The following is a 24,952-nucleotide window of genomic DNA, read 5'->3' as shown; positions in this document are numbered from 1 at the left end:
TTTAATACTATGAATCTATATTGAAATAAGGTTATGGCTGATACCTGTGTAGTACTGAGGTCTTAAAGTTCAAAAAAGTGATGTTTTTCAATTTTGTGTTTTCACTATTTTGCTGTGGTAACATCAATCTCCAGACAAAGAACTTTTTCTTAAACTTGATTTGGAAAAGGGTTATATATATAGGTCTGTTGTATCTAAACATGGGTAATGTAATGCACTGTACACCGGAGCTAGTCAGTCATTTCTTATCCAAAATGCTGCAGCCACATTACTGACTGGGACAAAAAAAGAGAGCTCACATCACTCCGGTGTTGGAAGGCTTTTTGTACGTTACAGAATCAGGTATAAATTGGCACTGTTTGTGTTTCAAGCCTTAAATGGTCTCGCGCCTGCAAATGTGGTGGATATTTAAAGCTTATTTCAAATGGAGCTCATGCATTTGCTATCATTGCACTAAAACTCTGGAATTACCCTCCAGAGAGACCCTGGACAAGCATCAGCTGTGGCTATTTTTCAAAAATCTAAGCCAAAGATATACTTTTTCTTTCATACTTTTCTTTCTTTCATACTAAACTGCTGATTCTGGAATTCTGTCTGGAGGATTGGTTGCTGTTTCATGTTAAAATTGTGAATGCATGTAGCATAATTTTTTGTCCAAGTGTCACTTTTTTCTAATAAATTTTATTGGAAGGATGGATTAAAATTGACAAACAAATAAACATTTAATTAATATTAAAAGATGAAAACTGATGCACTCAATTTTAATGCAATCAAGAAAGAACTTTCTGTAATTTTTCTCTATTGTGGAGAACAGTATATATATATATATATATATATATATATATATATAATATGTATGTGTATGTAAGACTTTATAAGAACATCAAAGTCATGATCTTTTTAGTTGCATCAACAAATGTTTATTAAATCAACAATAAACCAAATAGCTCTGAGCAATGTGAGACTATTTGGAGAATCGGTGAATCCAACCAACTTTGCCAAATGACACTGAGGCAGCTGACACTGTTATCATTTTAAACAGTTGATATATATCATTAAACTATCTTAAATGGGATTATTAACGTATTCTGATTTTTATTCTGATAAACTCCAATGGCATGAAAACATATATCTCTTAGTCTCAAGAATGTAGATCTCTTATGAAAAGGGTCAATTGGATACATCAGTAATCCATACGAATCTGTCACTGATATTTATTTTGGATCCAATAGTTCTTTTGAATATCGATAATACTGAGTGCAAACATCAGTGAGTCATGATCCATTTGACCTCAGCAAAAACATTTACATAAAAAGGTAATGTGATAGAAACAACAACAAAAAACACGACATCATGGAAAAAATATAAAGAGGTGACACTTAAAATAGTATACAACGTTTATGTAAAGTCATCAAATTATCACTCAGTTAAAATGTATTTACTTACTACAATTTAAACCCAGTAAATAATGATTTTGTCAATAGTGAAAATCAGTCTCATTACAAGAACATGTATACATAATTCAAAATCGATTAACGGTTCATGCATTTCCACACACATTAATGCTGTGATCTTACCACTCTACATTTAAATGCATATTTTTTCTTTTACAGCTTCTGCTGGAGTTGTAAAAATTTGCAGAGTGTCAATGACCAGGTTGCACTAAGGGAGCTCTAAGAGATTTCTTCTGTCCAAGACATATGAGGAAAATTCTAGTAATCTAGGGATTACTGAAACATTTTCATGGTACAATTCCACATGCATTATAGCCATTTTTCAAGTCAATTTCAATGGCTTGAAAAATGTGGAAAACTCATAATCAAGGCATGTACTTAACCCCTTTCATCCTGGGGATGATATGTATATCCCTGATATCATCGTGCTGGAGCAACCAACACAAGTAGCGCTCGGTCCCCATACCCCATCCACTGGTGAGGAGTGGTTTCACTTGGCGCATGTTAATGTACCATTTATAAGATTGCTCTGACACTCCATGATGCCTCAGAGCCTCTTGTACGATCTCAGGAGTTGAATGGCGTTCACCAAGACCTACAGTCTCACCCAGCCCCAGCAAAAGGTCGGCAGCTTTGGCTTTGCGTTGCCCAGTGCCCTCCACATATGCTTGGTAGAATGGAACTGCCAGATGGTCCATCTCGGTCAGCCAAACAGCTCCACCATATTTCTCAATTAAAACCCGCTCTCCTTTACGTGTTAACTTTCTGCCAAAATTCGGCTGACCATCTTGGACCCACTCTAAACAGTCAGCAGAAGGCATCATGGGGATGGACTGGTCTAGAGAGACTCTTGAAAGTCTGGATTTTCCCTCCAGCTTACTGAGCAGAGCTGTGACATGTGCAAGGGTCCCAGCAGTGTTCAGGATTATATCTGAGTGTTTCTTCAACATGGACTTGGTGAGATGAACCAAGTATCCCTCTGCTATGGACATTGCATTGTCCATGTCACCCTGCAGTTCACACTCCACATGATAGAACTGGTTTAAGTGTGTGGCATCAGGATCTTCCCCTCTGAAGCTGGGAGATATGTAGTAGGTCCCTGGCAGGTTTTCCTGGAAGCGAAGGAAGTATTCCAGTACAAATTGCATTGAGTCAGCAAGGTACACACCCTGGCCCAGGAGATTGACAGAAACTGGCTCTGAGTCAGAACCCAAGCCCATTGGTGAGGAGATGGTGTCAGTGGTGAGAGGTGTCAGAGCATATGAGTACTGGCAGGAACTGTTGAAGTATTCCACTGTGCTGTGGAAAAGAGTGTTTTGGATCTTGAAAAGGTTTCGATACCACTGGCTCTTGATGGCTGCCATGGAGTGAGACTCAGGATCTGTCCAGGAACGAGCAGGCTTGCACTGGGTAATTTTCAAGTGGATGGTTTTGAGGGTTTCAGAGTCAGCGGGTGGACCATTCAGTGATGAAACATATCCAGGGTAGCTTTGGAAGCATTCTGTTTGCAGCTCAGCAGGTTTAGTGCCATCTGGTGAAGGTAACAGAGGGATCAACTTGGCATGAGCATAGTCGATCTCAAATCCCTCAAAGATCAGTGCAACACTTGGAGCTTTCATCCCCTCTTCCAGCAGTCGAGCAACTTTGTAAGTGGCCAAGATCAGTGCTGTGTAGTCAGGTTCCTTCAGTTTGAAGATGTCACTGGACAGAGGTTTGCGTGGCACCACAACAGTTAGACCAGGACTGTTTGGATAAGGTGTCAGAAAGGCAACAAACTCACTGTCTTCCCACACTCTCCACTGTTGCTGCTCCCCACGAACAATGCGACTGAACAGGTTGTCATTGGATAGGTCCCCCAAAAAATCATAGCAAAAAGGTGCATTTGGTGTTGGCAGTGCACTTCTAATCTTATCTTGAACCCGAGCCAGTGTTTCATTATCCCAGCGTGGACCACTTTTTGAGGTGCAATAGCCAGGATTATAAGCGTGGAACTCTTCTTCACTAGCAAGATGGGGCTGCCATTTTGGCTCTAAGCCATGAAGAGGGAGGAGTCTGATTTGTGCTGGCTCACCAGGACTTGGATTGAATACCAAGGCACAACGTTGCACTCCCAGTCGCTCACATAGCAAGTTTGAGACAACTCTTGCTCCTTGTAGCATAGCAACAAAATCAGCTGTAGCTAAGTGGAAGATGCTGCTTGCCCCACTAAGAGTTTTTCTAGTCAGAATCGTTGCTCCAGGGATCCAGGGTTTGGGATTTAGATAAGCAACAAGCTCATCTGTTTCCCAGATAACATTAGGGGGATCTCTCAGGGGTCTGAGGACCTCTACTCGTGAAATGCCACAAATCATTGAGGCCACAAAGATCACACCAGCATTTGTCTCAATGACAGCATCACCTTTAGCGTCCAGAGCAATGATTCCAGCACAGATCTCCTTCAGATCTTCAGCTATCACTTCTCTGCACGCTTCCCTAAGGCTGTGGCCTTTATGATGGTATAGACTTGCTATTTTCTGAGCAACTGTGTTCCTCAAAAAAACATCCCCATCTCCAGAGCAGGTAATGGCTAACTTGTCATCAGCATATATACCTGCTCCTACTACTGCTGTGTCCCCAACTCGCCCTTTCAGCTTTCCTACCAACCCGCCTGTAGAGGTTGCAGCAGCCAATCTATTCCAGCGATCCAAGGCCACAGCACCAACTGTCTGTGGATGATTGTTTTTGGAGTTTTTTCCACTACTGAGTTTTGCAGTTAACTCTCTGTGACGTACATCAGTGTAGAAATACTCAGGGCCAACGGGCTTCTGCTTTTCCTCAAGCTCTTCAAGAAACTCTTCAACTCCGTCTCCCATGATCAGTGCATGTGAGCTTTTATCCATTACACACCTGGCTGCTTTTATTGGGTTCTTTAGACTTTGCACACAGGCAACAGATCCTGACTTCTTTGTACTGCCATCCACAATGGTTGCTTCCATTTCATTTTTGCCATTTTTGTTAAATACAGAACCTTTACCTGCATTGAACAGAAAGCAGTCTTCCAGAGCTTCCACTGACCTCTGAACTGCATCCAGACTACTGCCACCTTGTTGAAGCACGTGGGATCCGAGAGTTAAGGCTGTTTGTAGAGCAAACTCAATGACCCCTATTACTTGGGAGTTCAGCATTATCTCTTCTCCAGCACCCCCATGAATCACTAGAGTGTAGTCTGGACTCATGCCAAGGGTACTACCAGCAGTGCTTTTGTCTGTGCTCTCTGGATAATGAATTTTCTCTCCATTAAGTTTCTCTCTTTGACCCTGCTGAAGTAGACACTCAAGGGCTCCCATTTCACTTGCAATGGCATATCTAACAGCTAGAAGCATCAATAACTTCAGGTTCATCTTGAGGTTTTGTTGGAGCTTGTCTAGTGCAAGAGCAAAGCTACCTTTCCCATTAAGCACAATGCGAACCTTGTCCCTCTTCCCAAGGTAGGTTACAGCTAACTGATCTTGAGCATAGACATTTCCTACTCCGCCCTCTACTCCTTCCATGAGATCTGTACCTGTCAGATACACAGATGGACACCCAAAGGGGTCCAGGAACCTTTTCAAGGGATTTTCAGATGGCAAAGCTCGGCGCAGAGCAGCTAGGTGGGGGCCAACACCTTGACCACTTTTGGTGTTTTTTATTAGCTTCTTATGCTCCAGAAATGCAACATGGAACAACTGCAGTAGGTCAGTAGTGTATTGGATGGCGTTATCTGGACCAATGCAGGATGCCAGGGCACCTACTAACTGACGAGAATGCGTGGTGATTGAGTATGTAGGATCACAACGACCATGTTTGTAGTGGCGCATATGGGAAGGTGTGACAAGTATGTGATTTGAAGCAGTTTCCCCAAAGGTCTGCCTCATGGAGAGCTGCAAAGAGAAGTTGATCCAGGCATCATATAGACCTCTGTGCCCTCTGAGAGTAGAGAAGACATCAGGATAGGAGGAGATGTCAAAGGTGAGAACTGGGTGGTTTGTTTTTAAATCGAGGCTCTGTTGGGGGGTATTTACACCCTGTAAAGGGAATGTTAGAGGATGGGGACAAACAGAATTAATATTGTTTACTGCAACAGATCCAGTCATGTTTTCAGTGCCAGTATGCAGTGGGTTTAAGTCAACAGTCTCCGACAGATCATACACATGTTCAGTCACAAGCCCAGCCACCATCCCATCCACAGCACTGTGCTCAAACACCATTCCAGCTGTGCAGTTTTTGAACACAACCAGGTTCAACACCTGTCAAAAAACACAGAAAAGAAAGGGATTATTTTGGGTTTCTTTGCCCTCTTTGACCCTGAATTGGATAAGTAGTATAAAATGGATGGATGGATGTCCTCTACAAATTAGCAAGCAATAAACAAATTATTTAATTATAACTCTTAATTACTACTCTGAGGCTTTAAATCTTTTAACAGTTGTTAAAACTATAATAAAGTTTCGCAGTAAAGAGCTGATACAGCTGAACTAAGCTTGTTCTAGTTTCCCTCCATTACCTTGTCATAGTATCTCAGAGATGGATTGTGTCCTCCTCCTCCCAGCCTCACTGCATTGAGGATATCAGCCAGTTCAGAGGGTGCATCATAGTCTTCTAGACAGAGCGTAAGTATAGCACTCTCCATCAGCCTCAGTGATGTCAGTGCTGTTCCTCCTTCCTCAAGGATCTTTTCCCTTCTCGCAGCCCAGGTCTTACGCTCCAGAGCTGTGAGGTTGCAAATGGATGAAGGATCATTTTGTTTCCCTGCCTTGGGTTGATCCATCACCTGAGCAAGCTGGTTATAGATGTCAATAAATGACCGTGCAGAAACTGGCCCACCAGTGCTCGGTCGCCACAGTATGTCAACAGGGAACACTCCGCCAACACAGGTAATGACAGCATGGAGGCTGTCAGGGAAGATCTGCAATTACAAAGACTACAGATTAGAAAATATTTGATATACATTCAGTAGGTTAGTACATCAATAGATAAAGAATAAAGTCTTTTAGGATTCATCAAGATAGTTGTACTGCTATTAATCTCACCTTAATTTCATCTTGAACCCTCCCAGGAATACGGGTGGCAGCGAATACTTCAGCCTGCTGGGTGTGCTCCATTGGAATATTGCCTTCCAGTAAGACGGGCTCACTGTAAAGCTTTGCTGCTGCCCAGAGCAGAGCAGCTGCTCTACTAAGCTGGTTACATTTCTTTGCTTTAGATGGAAGAAGAACTACAGGGAGTGCTGTGGAGATGGGGAGAGGGTCAGCACAAGACAACAGACCTCTTTTGAACTGCTTTGTCACCCAGTTCTCTTGGCCTGCAGCACTGGTTGCTAATTTCTGCTGGGCTTCTTCAAGGAGCTCTCTTTGTTGTTGCAACGTACTTTTGAACTCTGGGTAAAGATCGGGACCTAAAGTAAGCTGCAGAACACGGCTCACTTCTTGCAAGGTAACATCCAGATCTGGAATGGGGTAGTCGAGAAGGGTCATCTTGTTAATACAGAGGAGGCTTGACAAAAAGAAAGAAAAAGAGAGAAAGTCCATGACCGTTCCAGGTACTTTGTGAGATTTTCCAAGCATGCAAAGAACCAAGACAAAAAGAACCAGATACCAATACTTGTGCACATTTATCAAGTCAGAAGACTGGTGGATTTAGTTTAAACAAATGGGGCTGACGTAAAAGCTGTAGAACACTATTCTTGCAGCACAGTTACTTTGTAATACAGTATGTCTAAGTAATATGACAGTCAAAAGTCAAAAGCAGTTGTTAAATCACATTTTGTAAGGATCTAGAGGTTTGGTTTATAACTAGATATTTGTAAAAGTAACTAAACTATGCACTTTCTGGAGAACGTGTAAGGGAATTGTTGCTACTGCTGGACTTCTCCAGCAACACACAGCAGACCTTCAGTATGTGTGTTTAAAAAATTGGCAGATTAACACAATTTAAAACTGGGAACAGCAGCTTAAATACTTGAAGCTGTAATGATTTGTTTAAGCTGGAGTATGACCTGACCTGGGATAACTGTCCTAAAAGTATGTTTTTGTTCCCATACTGTAACCTCAAATGCAAAATCTCAGACAGTTCAGGATAATGACATGCAGATGGATGAACTGGTTTAAAGAGGGTGAAAATGTGTGTAGATTCATTTCAAGGAGGGCTCTATAATCATATTCAACTGTCAGTCTAAGAGAGAAGGACAAGTTGTAAAAGTATCCATCAATCAGAGACAGAAAGAGGAGATTCAGATCCACCAAAATGTTAAAAATGTGGTCACAGGAGCAAGACAGGAAGAGAGGTCATTTCTGCTTTTCTCCAAAAAACATTGAATATCTTATAATTGGTCTCAGAGAGGCAGTTGGATATCATATTGATGCATGCTCAATCATCCAGGTAAGTAAATCCCTAAAAGTTGATTCTGTTCATCTGGACGTAGCGTTTTGTGGGCCAAGCGTTTCATCACTCATCCAAGTGACTTCTTCAGTCTCAGCTGACTGCAGGTTTCCCCAATCTTATAAACTGTACATTTGCATAATGACTGAAACCAGCACCACTGAGGGAACAATGGACTGGGAGGTCAGTTCCTTGGGTCCTGGCCTTGCAGTCAGCTGAGACTGAAGACGTGGGGTAATACCACCTTAAATATGTAATCAGGTAAGGTTTTCTAACATAACATTTAACTACATACACATGTGGTATTAAAGCTTTTGTAGATCAATGTATTTATAATTATTAATTACCAGTTACCAGTTCTGTCTCTCTATATTCACATGTTCCTATTTTCTGCTAAGCACTCCAGGGAACTATCTACATGAACCAAGTGACCACCCCTGACATAACTCTTACCATTCGAGGGCCCTGCTATGGATGTAACTTCTATCAAAGCTAGCTAACATCCATAATGGTAAAATTAGGAACTTTAAACAGAGCTTGACAAACAAATATGTGACATTGCATCTTTTGTATAGAGCTTGTACCCTAAGCTGTGCCTTTTGTGTTTGTACTGATTAGAAAATGTTAGCTTATCAACATAGAATGATGAATATTCCAAAATATTACTCTATATATTATAATATTCCAATATATCACTATATTACTGCTGTTGTTAAAGTGAATTGTTAAATGTTGTCATTTTTATGCTTACCATCTCTACATTGTTTTAACTCTGTGATGAAACAATGTAGCGATGGTAAGCATAAAAATGACAACATTTAACAATTCGCTTTAACAGCTGTTTTGTTCCACAGTTTTTATTGGCAAACTACACCTCAGATCTCACATGTAACACAAACCACACAAACGGGCACACCGCAGTGTATTTGTCCATATAGCTACTGTATAACAGAACATTTTCCCTTTACGGTTTCCTCACATGATGTCCAACCATTCTCACATTAGCGGAGCCTGTAAGTGAATTATCTGATTTATGTTTAAGAGCCTGCTGAGTGAAACACAGATTTCTTTGTGCTTCAATGAGGTGAACATGAATGGAATGCATCCAGATTTTACTTCTGTATTAGACAATACCCCCAGCACTCTCCAGCTATACAGACCCTTATAATGGCTCATAACTAAGCTCATCTGCTCACACGTGAAAGCAGTTACTCCCTTTCCCTAACTTAAGTTGGCTAGGGTATTTTGGTTGCTGGTCGTCAAGGAAACATGTCCCTCGCCAAATGACTTTTTGGGAAATTAGATTTCTTCTGATTGGTCCCATCAGTTTGAATCACCCACACAATGCTGGCTGTCTGTCCTTTATCCGAATCTTGTGTTCCATCTGATGGATTTGGGTTCTGCAGGGAAGCAGGTCTTGTGATTCCAAAAGCTCAGCTACCAGAACTACTACTGTGTGTTACATCATAGAGTAGAAATAGCCAACTGATGGGCAATAAAGCAACAGTAACATTATTTTTGAAAAAATCTAAACGAATTAAGAATAAAAAAATCTATTATTTTAACCTCATCACATACTGGGTCACCAGCAAAGCTCTTAGAGGCAGGGCCTGGATTTCAGTTGAACCACAGTTTAGTTTAGTTTAAGAAACTAGAAAATGTTGCTTTTCAGATCAACTCACTTACAGACATTTTGGCCTTATAGTTCATCTCTTATAAGATTTTCATTTGGTTATGCCAAATGGTGGGTGTTATTTTGTTAATATTTCTGCAGAGGAAACCAAAATATAACAAAGGTTATTGTAATTGTGTTAAAAAGATATTTTTTAAGCCTCTGCAGCACTATTTATTTCCAAAAACGTACAAAACTCATGCCACAGAAATAGTTGTCAAAAGCTTATCTGAAGAAAATGATCCACAAAAAATTGATTTTATAACATTTCTTAATATTGAAGTCTGTGCATTAAGATCACAGACACTGTGCCAGGGTCAGTACTTCAGAAATATCTTCAATTCACCTTAGACGTTAGTATGCTGTATGCTGTACATGTAACTGCATCAATACAAATCAAATCATTATCTCCTCATCATATTTGAAGGGCTTTGAGTGCAGCAACAGTAGAAAACTGCTCCATAAACACCAGAACATGAACCCTTTACCTTTATTCACCTGTACGTTTTATTTAGAATAAAATAAACTTACCTCACTATGAAGATGTCTCGAGATCTGGCCAGCTGGTAGGGTGGAAGACCACTCAGTGGAAATAAAACTTGGTTGGACTGGAGAGACAAGGCTTTGTCTATAACACACAGGCTGTGACTCCAATTAAGCAATTTAGTCTCTTGCCTGTCCCTTTTCTCTACCTCTCAATGCCTCTCACTCAGTCGTCCTCGTGCTCTCTGCCCTCAGTGGTTCTTCTCTAGTGTTTTTTTTTTTAAATCCTCTCTCACACAATTTGGACCCTCACAATGCAGCAAAAACTGCCAAATACACTCAGGAAAGTAATTCCTGGAGTTTTATCAGGTAGCGTCTTAGGAAGTGAGAGATTCAGCAGTTTGTGTTAGTATAGCAGACAACAGTAGATCTGCATTAACGGTGTGCCCCTTTTTTATACCGGGATCAACTCCTGCTTTACACCATATGTGTGTGTGTGTGTGTGTGTGTGTGTGTGTGTGTGTGTGTGTGTGTGTGTGTGTGTGTGTGTGTGTGTGTGTGTGTGTGTGTGTTTGCACTTTTCTGTTCACACGAATGTAATATATAAGCAGTTTTTTGTAGATCATAAATATTTTGTGACAAGTAGAGTTTGGGAAATAAGTACAGATTAAAAATGATCACATATAGTCAAGCTTACAGGAAATGTTATATGACCACTTTGTTATATTGCATGTGAAAATAATGTGAGGATATTTTTCATGCAACTAAACATTTACAGATCGTGTTTTTGCTTGCTTTGTGCATCATCATCCCCTTCAATCTTTATCCCTTTAGGAGTTTTAGGAGCTCAGATTTTCTCCTTTCAAATGAAAATTATAAGAGAAAATCTGCTTTTGAAAAAAAAGTGACATTTTCTCACCAGACAAGATGTCACAATTTTGTCACCAGGTGGAACTACAGCATGACAAAATGATGACCTTTTGTCACCAGATGTTTTATCACCACGTTTTGTCCGATGATTTTTGTCTTTGCGCAAAATGTGTTTGCAAAAGAAGAGTTCCATCTTCTGGATAGAAATGATCCAGAGAGACTGTTGCATTTCTTTCACTGTTAAGAAACCGGCATAGATGTTTCTAAAAAAAAAAAAAGGATAGTAACAGAAACATACTACTGTCTATGTTGCCATAATCTCACAAAGACACCATTTCCATGCACAATTATGGATTATTTCATTGCAGTAAGGTTCAATGAAATGTGCATTTAAATACATCCCCTCGCCATGCTTTAATATGTATTTAATTAGACCGTTTTTTAATTAAATACATACAGCACAGCAGACAGGGCTGAACCTGTGGACGACCTGTACGTAACAAATGGCTAAAAACAAAGATTGAAGCATAAAAACTGTAGAATAATACAGAAAGTCACCTGCAGTGTCTGAGATTATTAAAGTATTATTAAGTTATTGAATAAAGACACTAATGCTGCACTAGCATCAATCCTATGAGAAAAAGAGAGAGTCCCAACGAAGTCACCAAACTCTGGAGACTGTTCAGAACATGAGTGATGGAAATTTTCTTTATCATTAAAACTCAGAGCTCTTACTGTTGAATGTAAAAAAAAAACGGATGCAGTGTCACTTTTGCAGCAATACCACCTACAGTATATCAACACTCAACAAGACTGTGAGACATTCTGGAAGGGGAACTACCATAAACGGTTTCATGTGATGCTGATTATGAAAAAGAGTTTGCAGGAAATGTAAAGTGTGTGGATGCCTGACTAAGCAGCGCTACAGATGTGTGCAGAAATATAAACTAGTATTTTATCCTACAGGCGTCCAACCAGGTTGCATCCCAGACTCCAAATTCATGCATTTTTTTCCAATTGCCTTGATAGTGACCGCATGATGCTTTCCACGCAGGAGCTAAAGCAGCTCTTTGAGGTCACAGGTGGACCTGAGTGAGCCGCTTTGTGGCTCCAGTGTGACGGCCTGTCACATGATGCTGGCTGCTCACATGATGCCAGCGCCATCGTGTATTTCCTCGGCTGAGAGGTTCTCAGAGGCTAAAAGCAAGCTTTGAGGATAAATAAGCAGTGACACAACTTTATTTAGAAATGATTATCATCTTTATTTGTGATTTATGAATGATAAAAATAAAATCTGATTACAAATCTGACTCTGAGGTTTTTTAGTTCATTGTGACCTCGGTTTTAAACTCAGAAAGCAAGAAAGTACTTATTGGGCAATTTTCACATGAATATTAGATACATAAGACGTTTTGTGCTTGATAAAGACATTTATTCATAACTCAAAAGAGAAAGATTTAAAGAGAATAAACATGTAGAGAACAGAAGAAACTGTCCCACCAAAGGGGGGAAATCTCACTGATGATGGTGCTGTGCAAAGTTTGAAAAATGCAATCGAATCATTGATTCAATTGCATTGCTAAAAAGTACTAATATGCCAGTATTTATAAGAACTGATGCAATGAAAAGTATGTCTGTATCTAAATGAGTTCTGTTGTTTCAGTGCAGAAACTCTACATGTGAATTTAGAGGTTCCACCTTTCCGCTGTAACAGTAGAAAAAGTGGCTTATATTTTTTTTAAAGTGCACTTAAAGATGTTCCTTAAGACATCTCAGGCTCTCCATCTTCTGTTCTCTCAATGAACTACTTGTTAAATAAGAAAAATTAATTACATCTTCTAGCGTCTGGTAATTTTTAGGCAAGTGAGGTAAGGGGTGTGTCTTTTACTAGTACATCCAGCTTAACCTTTTAAAATCTTACTGCTTTTTTAAATATAGTTTATTAAGTAAATGATTTACTGGTCCAGTCTACCTGAGATGAAACTCAGCTGTATATGGCCAGTGATCTAAAATGATTAACACTCTTACCTAACAGCAAGGGGTGACTGCAAATCAATGCAAAGGTGTCCTGAGTGGTCATCTTTGTCTTACATGATGAATCATTTCTATCCTGGTGGAAGCAATGTCTTCAACAGGTACAGCACGAGATGTCAGGAAGTGGTTTAATGAATATGAAAATTAGGCTTTTCAGTCAGTAGATCTCAGCCCAGCAGACCTTCTATGGGAGGACCATCGTGTTACGCAGCACTGCATCACCATCATCGACACCAAAATAGGAAATAGCTCTTGGAAAACACACTGAAGCTATTCTAGTGCTCCAACACTCTAATTTAAAAGTTACGACACTTCTGATTCTTTGATTTAAGTCCAGATTTTTTTGTCCTTATTGGCATGATAGGGTCACAACGTTGCTGCACTTCCATGATGTGACCTTCCCGTTCCACCACATACCAAAGGATGTGATGACTTTGGAGTACAATCAATGCATTGTTATGTTCAAGAAACCAGTTTGAGATGATTTCGGGTTTGTGATGTGGTGCGTTTACTTGCTGTCGCCACAAGGTGGGTACACTATGGTCAAAAATGGACATGGTCAGCAACTGTACTCAGGTGGGTAGATTAGCAGTTTGTGAAACACTAAGACCAACCAGTGTGTCATTAATATTCAGAGTCACTTGAATTAAACGTTCATCCCCATTTGGCTTAGTTTGAGCATGCCTACATTACATGCCTGTGTGCACTGAGTTGCTGCCATGTGATTGGATGATTAGATATTTCCGTTAATGAGCAGCTGAACAGGCGGTTAGTCTTAAATTAACCGTCTTCATCTATGACTGTAATTCGAAATTGCGACTTTATTCTCAAAATGATCTTTACGTGGCGAACTTGTTCGCTCCTCAAAAACAGAAGTGCACAGTGACTTCCCTCTAGCGCTCCGGGTTTGTATTTCATGCAGAGGCTCGTCATGGCGGCTCAGACCCGTGCTCTGGTGTCAGGTCAGTGGCTGGCAAATGCTGTCAGAAATGACCTGATCGGTCCCAAGCTTCGCGTTCTCGACGCTTCTTGGTACCTGCCGAAAGCCAAACGGAACACCAGAGAGGAGTTTGCGCAGAAGCACATCCCGGGCTCGTCCTTTTTCGATTTGGACGAATGTTCCGACAAGAACTCTGCGTTTGATCATATGTTGCCAACTGCCAGCTACTTTTCGCAATATGTGGGAGATCTGGGCATCGGGAATGACACGCACGTCGTCGTGTACGACACCAGCGACACCGGGGCGTACAGCGCGCCCCGCGTGTGGTGGATGTTCCGGTTGTTCGGGCACAGTTTGGTGTCGCTGCTGGATGGTGGCTTCAAGAACTGGCTGGTTGACGGCTATCCGGTGACGTCCGAGTACTTGAAGCCGGAGAGCAGAGAGTTTAAGGCCACTCTGAACCAGTCGTGGGTTAAAAGCTACGAGGACGTGCTGGAAAACATCAGAACCAAGCAGGTCCAGGTTGTGGACGCCAGGTCTCCTGGCAGGTTCAAGGGTACTGAGCCAGAGCCCCGAGATGGTGAGTCAGACTTTAAGCGTTTAAACTTAAGAAGAGGCCAACAGTTTATCTGTCAGTCGTGTTAGTTCTCCAAGGGTTAAAAACAGCTTTGAGCATAAGATACAACATGTAGGGTTTTGCATCAAAACAAGAAAGATGAGACTGCTTTGCATACTTCACATGTTGCTGCTGTCATTTATCGTGTACACAGTGCTGTGTGCAATACTCCAAAGTGAACATGCTTTCAAAAAATACTACTATCAGCACTTTTTATATAATAGCTACTTTTACACAAAGTGCAGGAAAATAAATTAGCTTCAACACTCTTTGCCTTTGAAACAGCACTGAGTTTTAGAGGTACTTGTACTTTGTTTTTAAGGTACTCTGTATACACTGGCTGTTATCTTGGAAACCTTTGGCTGTTATCAAAGGCCGTGCCCTGTGGCCGTGTCCTGTGGTGGCCTTGCCCTCTGCTCCTGCTTTTTGTCACTGAACATAACTCTTCAGTAAGGTTACTATAGTGAACTTAAACTACAGTAAAATCTGAAGTAGGTACGGAATGTGAAATGAAAAGAAAAAAAAATCTAATGATAATTGATAACTAAAAAACAAATATTATTGAAGAGTCTCTGTAGGTTTTTTTTATTACACAAAAAAAAGCTGCTGATAGAAACTGTGAGCCGTGTAGAAAGCCATCACCCAAATTTTATTTCAGCTGCTAATTACAGCTCTTGAGCCACGTGCAGATAACCAGCAGATACTGTGTGCTCAGCTTCTATCTTGGTGGTTTTCACTGAAGCAAACGTCCACTGATGATGTCCAGGAGATGCTGCTAAAAGCTATGGAAGAAATTTAAGATAAAAACCTGTCACATGTTGATACGTCCCCTAAATTTCTCACTCTTCTTTCTCCCGGTCACAGACATACTGCCTGGACATTACCCCGGAGCGATCAACATACCATATACAACTTTACTGGATCCCTCTGGAAAGGTGAAGGATACCGAGAGCCTGGCTGAGATTTTCAAGGATGCAGGGGTGGACATGACGCGACCGTTCTGGGCTTCTTGCGGCTCAGGCGTCACAGCGTGTCAAGTCATTCTGGCCGCCCACCTGCTCGGGCATCCCGGGGTTTGCCTTTATGATGGTTCCTGGTGCGAGTGGTTTCAAAAGGCATCACCAGAACTTATCATCTCAGAGGGGGAGGGAAAGAAGGCGTGAGGGGAAAGTCACTTCTTTAGAGGGAGCTAAGCTACAGGTGTATCTGACCTGACCGTGTTGGTGTTTCTCCCACAGCATCACAGTGTTGCTCTAGGACTGTGATCACAAATGACCAGTTGCATAGATGTGTGAGGTGATTGCTTTCAGACTTTGGCTTTCAAAAGTCATGTGAAGTGACAAAGAGCAATCTGGCAAGTTGGTTGGCTTGAACTGTTTAGTTAGGGTTAGGACCATATTTTTTCACAAATGTTATGCAGGGGAGACAAATTGCTTTGGGTTAACAAGAGCCTAGGTGTCAAGACAAGAAGCGGAAAGAACACCCTCGATAGGTCTAAGGCTAAGCAGCACAGATGGCCAGTCATGTTCGCACCGGCACATTTAGAATTGCCAGTTAGCCTAGGACTGTTGGACTGCGAAAGAAAGCTGGAGACAACCCACAAAAACAGGTGAATAACACCCAAACTCCCCCCAGGAGGTCGGTCCAAACCCAGGACCTTCTTGTTATGTGGCACCAATTCTAACCACTGCATCTACCCCATGACACACCCATATTTGTTTTACACAGTTTTAAAGGTTAGAGTTCAATAAAAAATGTTGTTGTTTTTTTTCCCCCATCTTATTTCTCAAAGTCGCAGAGCTGTAACTGGTCACTTGCGCTGATGGTCCTCGAGCAACATGCATTATTATGCTGTAGGAACAGCACCAACACGGGGACAGCAGATTGTGCCTGAACTTTAAACCTACGCCTTAAAATCCCCCCCCGAGTATATTATGCACACTATAGGTTGTAAGGTTCCTCAGCTGTAAGAAACCTTTCAAATAATTTAATAATTTAATGTTTTAAGCAAATGTAACATTCTAAAGTTTCACTTCATATGTATTGTTTTGGTTCTTTCTTTAACCAAAAGTGATGCATTAGAATTCCATTACAATAACCTGAATATGTTATGTGCTTCCGTTTTGATGGGGTACCACCACAGGTATCTTCTTTTTCTTTTAAAAGTAAGTCTAGCTCACGAGGTGGAGGAAAACGTGCATTGGGTAACCAGTTAAGTAAATATTTAGCTTTGTTAGAAGGCCACACAGGGCAAAATTCACTGTTGATCAGATATAGCTTCCTCAGGTGACCTCGCAGGGTTGTAGGAAACATGTTGTTTCAGATCCTGTTTTTTTTTTTTTTTTTTTTTTTTTGGGGGGGGGTAGGTTAAAATGTCTTGATTTTTTGCTTTCACTTGATCGGACTGTGTAAAAGTTGCAAGTTTTGAAAACGTAAGTCATTGTAATTCATTGTTAGTGTGCACCCAAGAAGAAATAATAATAATAAAAATCTAATTAAAAATACTTAATACACTTTTTCTAAAACATGCACAGCGTTTTTGAAAAAAAAAAAAAAAAAAGATTGCTGACACAGAGGAAATGGAAACCAGTTTGAGCCGGTTCCTGCAGTTTTATATGAGGTGTCTGGAAAGATGCCCGATTTCCAAAATAAAGTTTATGGATTATAGCTCACGCCAGGATGAGCTACGTGCAGCTGTTCTGTGCACACCATGTAGGTCATCAGGAAGTGTAAGTGCACTAATACGCATTTACAGTTTGAGAAAGAATCAGTAAATCAGTCATGAGGACTGCTATTTTGAAAGCTTCATAAAAAACTGATCAGAGTATATATTTATTCCAACTCTATTCTTCCTCGAGTAGCACTTTGTTTCTCATTAACAATGTAGCAAAGGGGTAATCTTAGCCACTCTGTATGATGTCAGCTGTTGCTATGTCTCATTGAGGTAAAAAAAAAATGCCGAGTCCGGAATAAAAGAGCGCTCCAACTGGGCGAAAAGGAACGAACAGCTCATTTGAAATGATTCTTCTCAGGCTGAAGATGAGGCAGCAGCTGAACGCATTGTCTAAAAATGAATCAAACTTTCCGCTCTGCAACTGGCAGCAGATACATCACTCTTGCTCTTTATTTTGACCCTCATTAATATATATTGACCTAAAAGGTATGTTGTGATGTAGATTACATGAAATCATATGAAGGTTAAATGAATCTATTGTAAAGATTCATAAGGAAGGAAAACAAAATTTGCTAATTGGATTTCTGCGGGGAGTCTTTGGAGAGCCTACAATCAACTTCCTAAGTGGCTGACGTGTTTGTCTTCATTTATGTTCATGTGTGGTGCATTACTTGTTAATTATTGTGCGGTTGTCAGGTTTTTCTACTTTGTACCTTCCTTCATGTGCATTCTGGATCTTTCAGCAATCTCCCTCCAGGAATCTGATATTTGTGAGTCCTTTTGTCAATGCTATGATTGTTCTTCATACTGCAGCAAATTACAAGCTGGAAATGCTCAGGAGAAGTCAACAATGCTGAACAGGCCAATCACAGTAGTTCTGGGCTGCATTAACTGGAACTGTAGTTATATTTTTCAGGAGGTGCACGTTAGGTTAGATTTTACATTACAATATATATTTCCCGCTGAAGCATAAGCATAAGTTTTGTCCATAGGATGAGGAACTCAAGAGCTTGTGCACTGAAAGGTGCCAGCTTTCCCTGGGACATTTCCTGGGCATGTAAAGATTTATGAAGACCAGCAGGTAGAGACACAAATACCAGGTTTCACCTGTCCTGGAAGGATCTTCGGATCACACAAGATAAAACTGGGAGATGTGCATCTGCAATACCCTGCTTATCATGCATCAGATAAGCAGATATGAATGATGGAATGGTGCACAATAAAACTATCACTGATAGTAATGATGCTATCCAGGTGATATGAATATCAGTCAGACAAAGGTGAGTTTTTATTAAGGTAAATATAAAATTGTGACGTGACTGGTGATACATTTTGGGTTTGGACGTGACTCAAAAGGATTAAATCACTAGACGGCTGTGAACTACGCATCACGTCATCTCTGACGGGTGTCACTAGGCTGCCCGTTACGCTGCCTGAAGGTCCTAACGAGATAAACAAATTGGGGTCCTTCCTCGCGATAGGCTAGCAAGTCGAAACGGTTTTCAGACTCACATTGTTTTACAAAACTGTGGGAAAAATTCCTTCAGTGTAATCTGAGTAAAGTGTTTTTAGTAATGTTGATAAAAGAAACTGTTCTTCCGGTTTGGTCATTAGTAGCCTAGCTAGCCCGGTTGTATTTGTTTTTTCTTTTTTACCGTCGAAGGGTGTGTTTTTTTCGGTCGCCGTCGTAACGGGGGCAACGTTAGCATTAGCGAAGCAAACAAGCCACCTTTGAGACTTATATAACTTCACTTTTGGTATTTAGTCAAATAAAACACGAGGTGAGTTTACGAGAAGTGATGTTATTAGACAGTGGACCCACAGTAATGCGAGGTGATTCATGTGTAGCGTTTGTTAGCATTGTGGGAGCTCACCTGTACTTAGCGTTGCGTTACAGCAGGACTCATATACAAGTCATACTTGTGGTAATAACAAGCTAAACATGTGTCGCCGTTTTAGTAGAAACAAGGACATTACCCGCCTGTTAACCATTCGCATTTAATCAATTTGTTTTGGGGTTGTTTTTCCACAGGGGGGCGTTGATGAGCAGCAATGTCTGGCATCGCTCTTAGCAGACTGTCCCAGGAGCGCAAAGCCTGGAGAAAAGACCACCCTTTTGTAAGCATCTGTCATCTGCAGCAACTTCATGTCCAGTGTTTTTTGAAACTAACTGTTGTGAGTGTTTCTAACACAAACCAGACTCGGGTTGGCAGCTGATGTTTTGCGTGTCATGTAAACCACAGGGATTTGTTGCTGTTCCCACTAAGAATCCAGATGGGACCATGAACCTGATGAATTGGGAGTGTGCCATCCCAGGGAAGAAAGGAGTAAGTTACCTGGAGCTGGATGTAGAGTAGGAAATAACCAGCAGGAGGCCTTCTAAGATGCTGGTTTTTAAGCACAAACCTTGTTCGCACACACATAAAATGCAAACCCCATTTCCTTCAGCAACTTTATTACCCAACCTGTCTGCACATTAGTACTAAACAGGATCACACTGAGCCGTTTGCACGTGCCCATGCATGTAAGCACCAGGAATCCTAGTTCAGTGAGAGCAATTACAGTCTCCTCTTTTATTTGTCTGCAATCTCTACATGTTCTTGTGTTTTTGATAAGTAGAAATCTGTGCTATGCTTTAGTATAACTACAGTTTTGTATGCAGGACAGAAACCTGCTAAATTACAGGATGTCTTCATTGCTGATCAGATACATTTGACACAAAAACTGAGTAATGTGCTTCTATTCGAGGTTCTCTTTGGAAGTACTACGCATAGGCTAAATCATCAAAACAACTTCAAGCCACTCTTTTCTCAAATAAAAAGTAACATTGCTTTTCTTCACAAGCTTTAATAGCAAAACTTTACAGTCAAGAGTATTACAAGTAGTGGCGACAGTTACTGTGATGGTAAAGTTAGTGTTAACATCTATGAAATTATGCTTTTAAAACATTGTATGTATTTTTCTTGTACTCCCAAAGAATGGGGATAAAAAGATGAGCTGAACGAAAACGGCAGTTTAGAAATTTTTTGTTTATGCAGTTACTTTTGTAACGCTCCTTTGCTGTTGTTAAATAACCTTGGAATGTTGTTAGTTACTTTGCTTACACAGTTGTTTTCATTCTTCTTCGTTAGACGTTGTGGGAAGGAGGACTGTATAAACTCAGAATGCTGTTCAAGGATGACTACCCTTCATCTCCACCCAAATGTGAGTACCTCTTATCTCTTCTCCACTCTCGGTATGTAATAATAATAACAATTTTATTCAAACAGCACCTTTAAAAACGGGGTTTACAGAAGCGAGTGAAAAAAGCAGAACATTAAATTCATACAGAAAGTCACACATTAGAGACAAAAAGAGAACAGGATTAAAGGAAAGTTTATAGCAATGGCACGAAACACTGCAAACAAATAAAATAACTTGTAGTTTTCCTTTATTTGAAAATATAAAAGCTTTTGTAGCAGAAATAATCCATTTGGACAATGAAAAAGATACATGGTTAGAAAAAGGACGGGCTCGGTGTAATGTTTGATGTTGGAAAGTTACAGACAGCAGAAGCAGAAATGTTAAAAACAGCGTCGGGCTACGAAGCCGATGTGGTCAGTAAACTGCTTTGGTCAAAGCATGACTCTAAGATAAATAACTATCATCTCTACATATAGAAGACAGCGTCATGTTTTTAGTCACAACATAAGATTTGAAAGTGTATAACCAAAGCTCAATCCCAGAATTCCCTGGTGTCATTGTACTGTTAACTTCTGAATCACATGTTGTATATTATATGCCTGAATTTCCCTCTCTGATGTTAGGAAACAGTGCTACGATAGCGCTACAATCCCATGATTTTCTCAAAGGCCTGTTTTTGATCTCTGAGACAAAATTAAAGGAAAATAACACTATTGTGTAAATTCACTTTCACACAGCCTCTTGTGATTTTAGTTCCAACTAATGATGGTTTCTTATAGTGATTCTAATGTATTTTGTGGTCAATATCGTCAGTGTTCCCGTGCTTCATTGTACGACTTTGTCTTCAATAATTTGTCCTCAGGCAAGTTTGAGCCACCGATATTCCACCCAAATGTCTACCCATCAGGCACTGTGTGTCTGTCCATCCTGGAGGAGGACAAAGACTGGAGACCTGCTATCACCATCAAACAGGTTTGAAGGCTCCTGTGTTCATAGTCCCGTCCTCCATACTTCACCGCGAATGCAGCTTTGTTTTTGTGACTACTCCAATTACTTTCACAGTGTTGGAGCATAAAAGGAGGGCATCTGTAATTTCTCTATACAGCCCTCTGTTCCTTAGTAATGATTCAATTTAATGGCATTGGAGTTGGCTGCTTTGCTTTTAAGTTATATGTATTTATGGTTGTATTGCTGTGTTTTTTAGATTCTTCTGGGAATCCAGGAGCTGCTGAATGAGCCCAACATTCAAGATCCAGCACAAGCGGAAGCTTACACAATTTACTGGTAAGTGTGGTTGTTTGATTTACTCAGTGGATCCTACAAAAAAAGAATCAAGAAAGAAATTATTTATTTTTATTAAGCAATGTTGTGATATTATTAAGTAATGTCATGTGATTTGATAGCGACATGATAACTACTAACAACTACATTTGCTTTTTACGTGATTGCGGTTTGCAAATTAGCCTAACGAGTGACTGATCCCCAGAGATAGACATTCTTTTGGGGTTGCATCAGGAGGGGCATCCGGCGTAAAAATATCTGCTAAATCAAACACAGAGAGCTACCCGCTGTGGCGACCCTTTGTAAAGCCAAAAGTCGCCTGAAGTTGAAATGCTAGCTCTCTACATTATCAGGTGTGCACGTTTAACTGCACCAGCCTCTTTACAGGAAGAACAGGCCTCTATTTGCCAAAGGCCACTTATGTATTCAAGTTAAAATTAATATATTAACACTGTTATAAGCTTTAAGAGGAAATCACACCTGTTTTTTAAACAGTGATGTGTTATTAGTGTGGTTGCAAGGCTGTTGTATCACTTTCTTTTCGTTTGATCATTCAGTCAGAACAGGATGGACTACGAGAAGAGGGTAAGGGCGCAGGCCAAGAAGTTTGCCCCCACATAGAGCGGAGAGGTGGCCTCGACCCAGCCTGAGCAGCCTGAACCGAGAGCTCACAAACAGGTGGCAGGCAGCACCTGAAGGACCACTCCAATAAGAATCCACTTTTAAGTATTCTAAATATATTCTAAATATATTTTTTGATACAGGCTACAAGTGAGCCTGTTTTTCTTTTCCCTTCTTTTGACAATTCAGTAATATCATACATTTTACCTGTCCTCAAAAAAAAATCCAGTTTTTATGCATTTTCAGTGCATAACTGATAATCCTGCTGTCAGTATGACATTTGTAATATGTGTACTATCCATATCCAGTTTTGGTCATGCCTCGAATAAAACTGCGTGTGACTAATGTGCTGACAGAGCTGTAAAAGTAAGACATCATGCCCAACCCACTCAGTGTGATGTTCAGCAGAGATTTGCCCTTTTGGTAACCTTACACGCTTTATCAAACCATCAGAGGCCAGGAGTACTGTAGATAGTGTTTCATGAATGTGGGCTCTCACTGTGACAAAGCAGAAGCACAACAGGAGTCTGTCTGTTCTTCCTTTGTTCTCTCTGCCCGCTGTTTCATTATCATGACAAATACACAGGCATACCATCTGGCACAAAGCACTTAAAGAAAACTGACAGTGACCCATCAAAAACCATCTAAAGGTAAATGCACCTAAAAGACAATCCTGGCATTTCTTATGTGCTCAGCTAAGCCGTGCACTTAGGAGAGTAACAAGAAGCAACAGGAGGGGAGAGAGTGCAGACTTCCACCAAGGCCACTAAAAGTATTTGGAGAGTTTTCCCAAAACAAGTTTGATAGGGATCAAATACCCCCTGTTGAACACTGAAAACATAACCTCCATGGCTTGACTTTGGAGTAATAAGGCACTTGAGTCAGGCCTTTGGTTCTTCCCTTGAGCCTTGATAATCTTTTATTGCTGTGAAACCACATGGTGTTAAAAAAAAAAAAACACCTGAAATAGAAACTGTCACCATACCAAACTTTACGCCCATCTGACATCAGTGTGTCATCACCTTCCAAACATGCTGTGTAGAAAAGTTGCATCGTAAAGGTTATAAACTACTGCTGTGTGTTTGTTTTTGGCCCCGTCCACCCAGTTATTTTATGCCACAGTGCTCACAAAAAAAGTCCAAACTCAAGTCCACGTGGAAAAACTGAAGCTGAAGGATCCTCATTGGAATGGCCTCTCAGCCAGCAAAGAAGATAAATGAAAGTGCACTTGAGAGTGAGAGATGGCCTGAGATATTTTTCTTTCTTTGCCTCTAAATATATGAGTGCATGTACATAATATAAATAACGGAAAATTGTGGAAGTTATGTTTTATATTGTTTTAGCCAGTTGACATTTGTGTGTGGTATTATAACAAAGGACACATTAAATGCATCAAATTGTGAAATAAAATCAAAGAAAAACATTTCTTTTGCAGATCTCTTGTTTTTCTTTTTCGGGGAACGGGGGGTGTCTGGCCATTTATTGTCTCCGTATTTATGAAATTTGTTATTTACTAGTATTTTAATTTGTATTCATCTGGCTTTAAAGGGAAAATCCAGCATGAGGTTGATCTTTGAGCCCTTGCACACCTTTGCAGCCATTTCCCAGACATGGATTAGCTTGTAACCATCACAGGCTGAAAGAAAAATGCAGTCTACTGAAAAATGATCAGGAAAAACTGAGCTGTGGTGCTTTAGTTGCCAGTCAAAGTTGTTCTTTGGAGATTTGAAAATAAGTGCCTAAAGGGATTATACAGATTCCAGCCCGTCTCATTGGTTCTCCGGGCTCATTGCTGCCTGCAAGGATCGTTACCACTACAGTTCAAAGTGAATCTGGAGCACAATTCCTTTGCAGACCAATATGTTTTTCTTATTATCATCAGAAGATGAAAGGGTGTAATGTCCTCGGATGTCTTGCATGATATTCTTAAGAAATCTAACACCTTTTGTTTTGCTTCCCCTCTGCTGTGGGTTTTTTTTTTTTTATTTTTTTAAATTTATCTCTGAATGATCTCATCTGACCAAAACAGGAATCAAAATGTTGCGAAGCGTTTTTTTTGTTTTCTTGTTTGTTTCTTCTGACCACACTGCTACAGGTTTAGGGCAGTTAAAAGTTGAAAGCTGTTATCACATCGCCAAGTTTGTCCTGGATCAACCTTGTGTCACCTCGCCTGTGGCAGCTTGGACCACTTTGCGCCTTTCTTTCCTGCTTTGAAATGCATTCTCAACTACCAGAGGTCTTTTCACATCTGAGCTAAATTTATGTTAAGCACATTGCTGCCAGTTACATGGTTAACTTCTAAGCATTGCACAACCTGACCTTGGACTGAATTTGCTGTGATGTCCATTGCTGGGAAAATTGGTAACTGTCAAGTGTTTTCCACTTGTGAATAATCTTTCTCGCTACAGTATGACCGACTTCACGTTGTTTGGAAACGTCCGTATAACCTTTCCCGCGATGATGGGCAGTAACAGTTGCTTCTCTATAATCATGGCCGATGTCTTTCCTCCTAGCCATTGTGTCAACACAGTTGGATATCCCCGTGATGGTGATGGTGTTGTTTCCACATCATAACAATGTTGGTCCAGGAGAAACTGACCAAGGACATTGTGTAATCTGTTAACATTAGCCAAGACATTAGCTAATTAGCAGACTCCACCACACACACATTGCAAAGCCAACATGATTGGTCAGTTGCAATGTTGATCCTGGATCAGCATTATTATGA

At 40.5% G+C, this 24,952-nt stretch overlaps 3 protein-coding genes across 3 annotated transcripts; 2 read left to right on the top strand and 1 right to left on the bottom strand.

Moving 5' to 3' along the window:
- Positions 1–897: 897 nt before the first annotated feature.
- LOC120717885 lies at positions 898–10,455 on the bottom strand. Its single transcript, XM_040006177.1, has 4 exons — positions 10,054–10,455; positions 6,503–6,965; positions 5,977–6,378; positions 898–5,719 (listed from the first exon to the last, which is right to left on the bottom strand). Exons 2-4 carry the CDS (start codon positions 6,944–6,946, stop codon positions 1,820–1,822), a joined length of 4,746 nt encoding a protein of 1,581 aa, XP_039862111.1. The 5' UTR covers positions 6,947–6,965; positions 10,054–10,455; the 3' UTR covers positions 898–1,819.
- A 3,172-nt stretch (positions 10,456–13,627) lies between these two features.
- On the top strand, positions 13,628–17,330 carry mpst (mercaptopyruvate sulfurtransferase). Its single transcript, XM_040006027.1, has 2 exons — positions 13,628–14,429; positions 15,330–17,330. The coding sequence occupies exons 1-2, from the start codon at positions 13,826–13,828 to the stop codon at positions 15,626–15,628; spliced, it is 903 nt and encodes a 300-aa protein (XP_039861961.1). The 5' UTR covers positions 13,628–13,825; the 3' UTR covers positions 15,629–17,330.
- Positions 17,331–18,585: 1,255 nt separating this feature from the next.
- Positions 18,586–23,649, top strand: LOC120717791 (SUMO-conjugating enzyme UBC9-like). Its single transcript, XM_040006028.1, has 7 exons — positions 18,586–18,920; positions 19,172–19,257; positions 19,383–19,466; positions 20,271–20,343; positions 21,185–21,294; positions 21,527–21,606; positions 22,161–23,649. Exons 2-7 carry the CDS (start codon positions 19,192–19,194, stop codon positions 22,222–22,224), a joined length of 477 nt encoding a protein of 158 aa, XP_039861962.1. The 5' UTR covers positions 18,586–18,920; positions 19,172–19,191; the 3' UTR covers positions 22,225–23,649.
- Positions 23,650–24,952: the final 1,303 nt, after the last annotated feature.

This window comes from Simochromis diagramma, unplaced genomic scaffold, assembly GCF_900408965.1.
Source record: "Simochromis diagramma unplaced genomic scaffold, fSimDia1.1 OVJJ01000510.1, whole genome shotgun sequence".
Taxonomy (NCBI): domain Eukaryota; kingdom Metazoa; phylum Chordata; class Actinopteri; order Cichliformes; family Cichlidae; genus Simochromis; species Simochromis diagramma.
Note: the sequence above shows the minus strand (reverse complement) of the source record. Positions and strands in the feature narration are given on the sequence as shown.

Bases quoted from the DNA above. Each gene is read 5' to 3' on its own strand.
- LOC120717885 (XM_040006177.1), bottom strand. From the start codon at position 6,946: ATGACCCTTCTCGACTACCCCATTCCAGATCTGGATGTTACCTTGCAA. The intron at 6,379-6,502 runs GTGAGATTAATA...TTGTAATTGCAG, and splicing joins GGGTTCAAGATGAAATTAAG to ATCTTCCCTGACAGCCTCCA. The intron at 5,720-5,976 runs GTAATGGAGGGA...GTTTTTTGACAG, and splicing joins CTCTGAGATACTATGACAAG to GTGTTGAACCTGGTTGTGTT.
- LOC120717791 (XM_040006028.1), top strand. From the start codon at position 19,192: ATGTCTGGCATCGCTCTTAGCAGACTGTCCCAGGAGCGCAAAGCCTGG. The intron at 19,467-20,270 runs GTAAGTTACCTG...CTTCTTCGTTAG, and splicing joins CCATCCCAGGGAAGAAAGGA to ACGTTGTGGGAAGGAGGACT. The intron at 21,295-21,526 runs GTTTGAAGGCTC...TGTGTTTTTTAG, and splicing joins CTGCTATCACCATCAAACAG to ATTCTTCTGGGAATCCAGGA.
- mpst (XM_040006027.1), top strand. From the start codon at position 13,826: ATGCAGAGGCTCGTCATGGCGGCTCAGACCCGTGCTCTGGTGTCAGGT. The intron at 14,430-15,329 runs GTGAGTCAGACT...TCCCGGTCACAG, and splicing joins TGAGCCAGAGCCCCGAGATG to ACATACTGCCTGGACATTAC.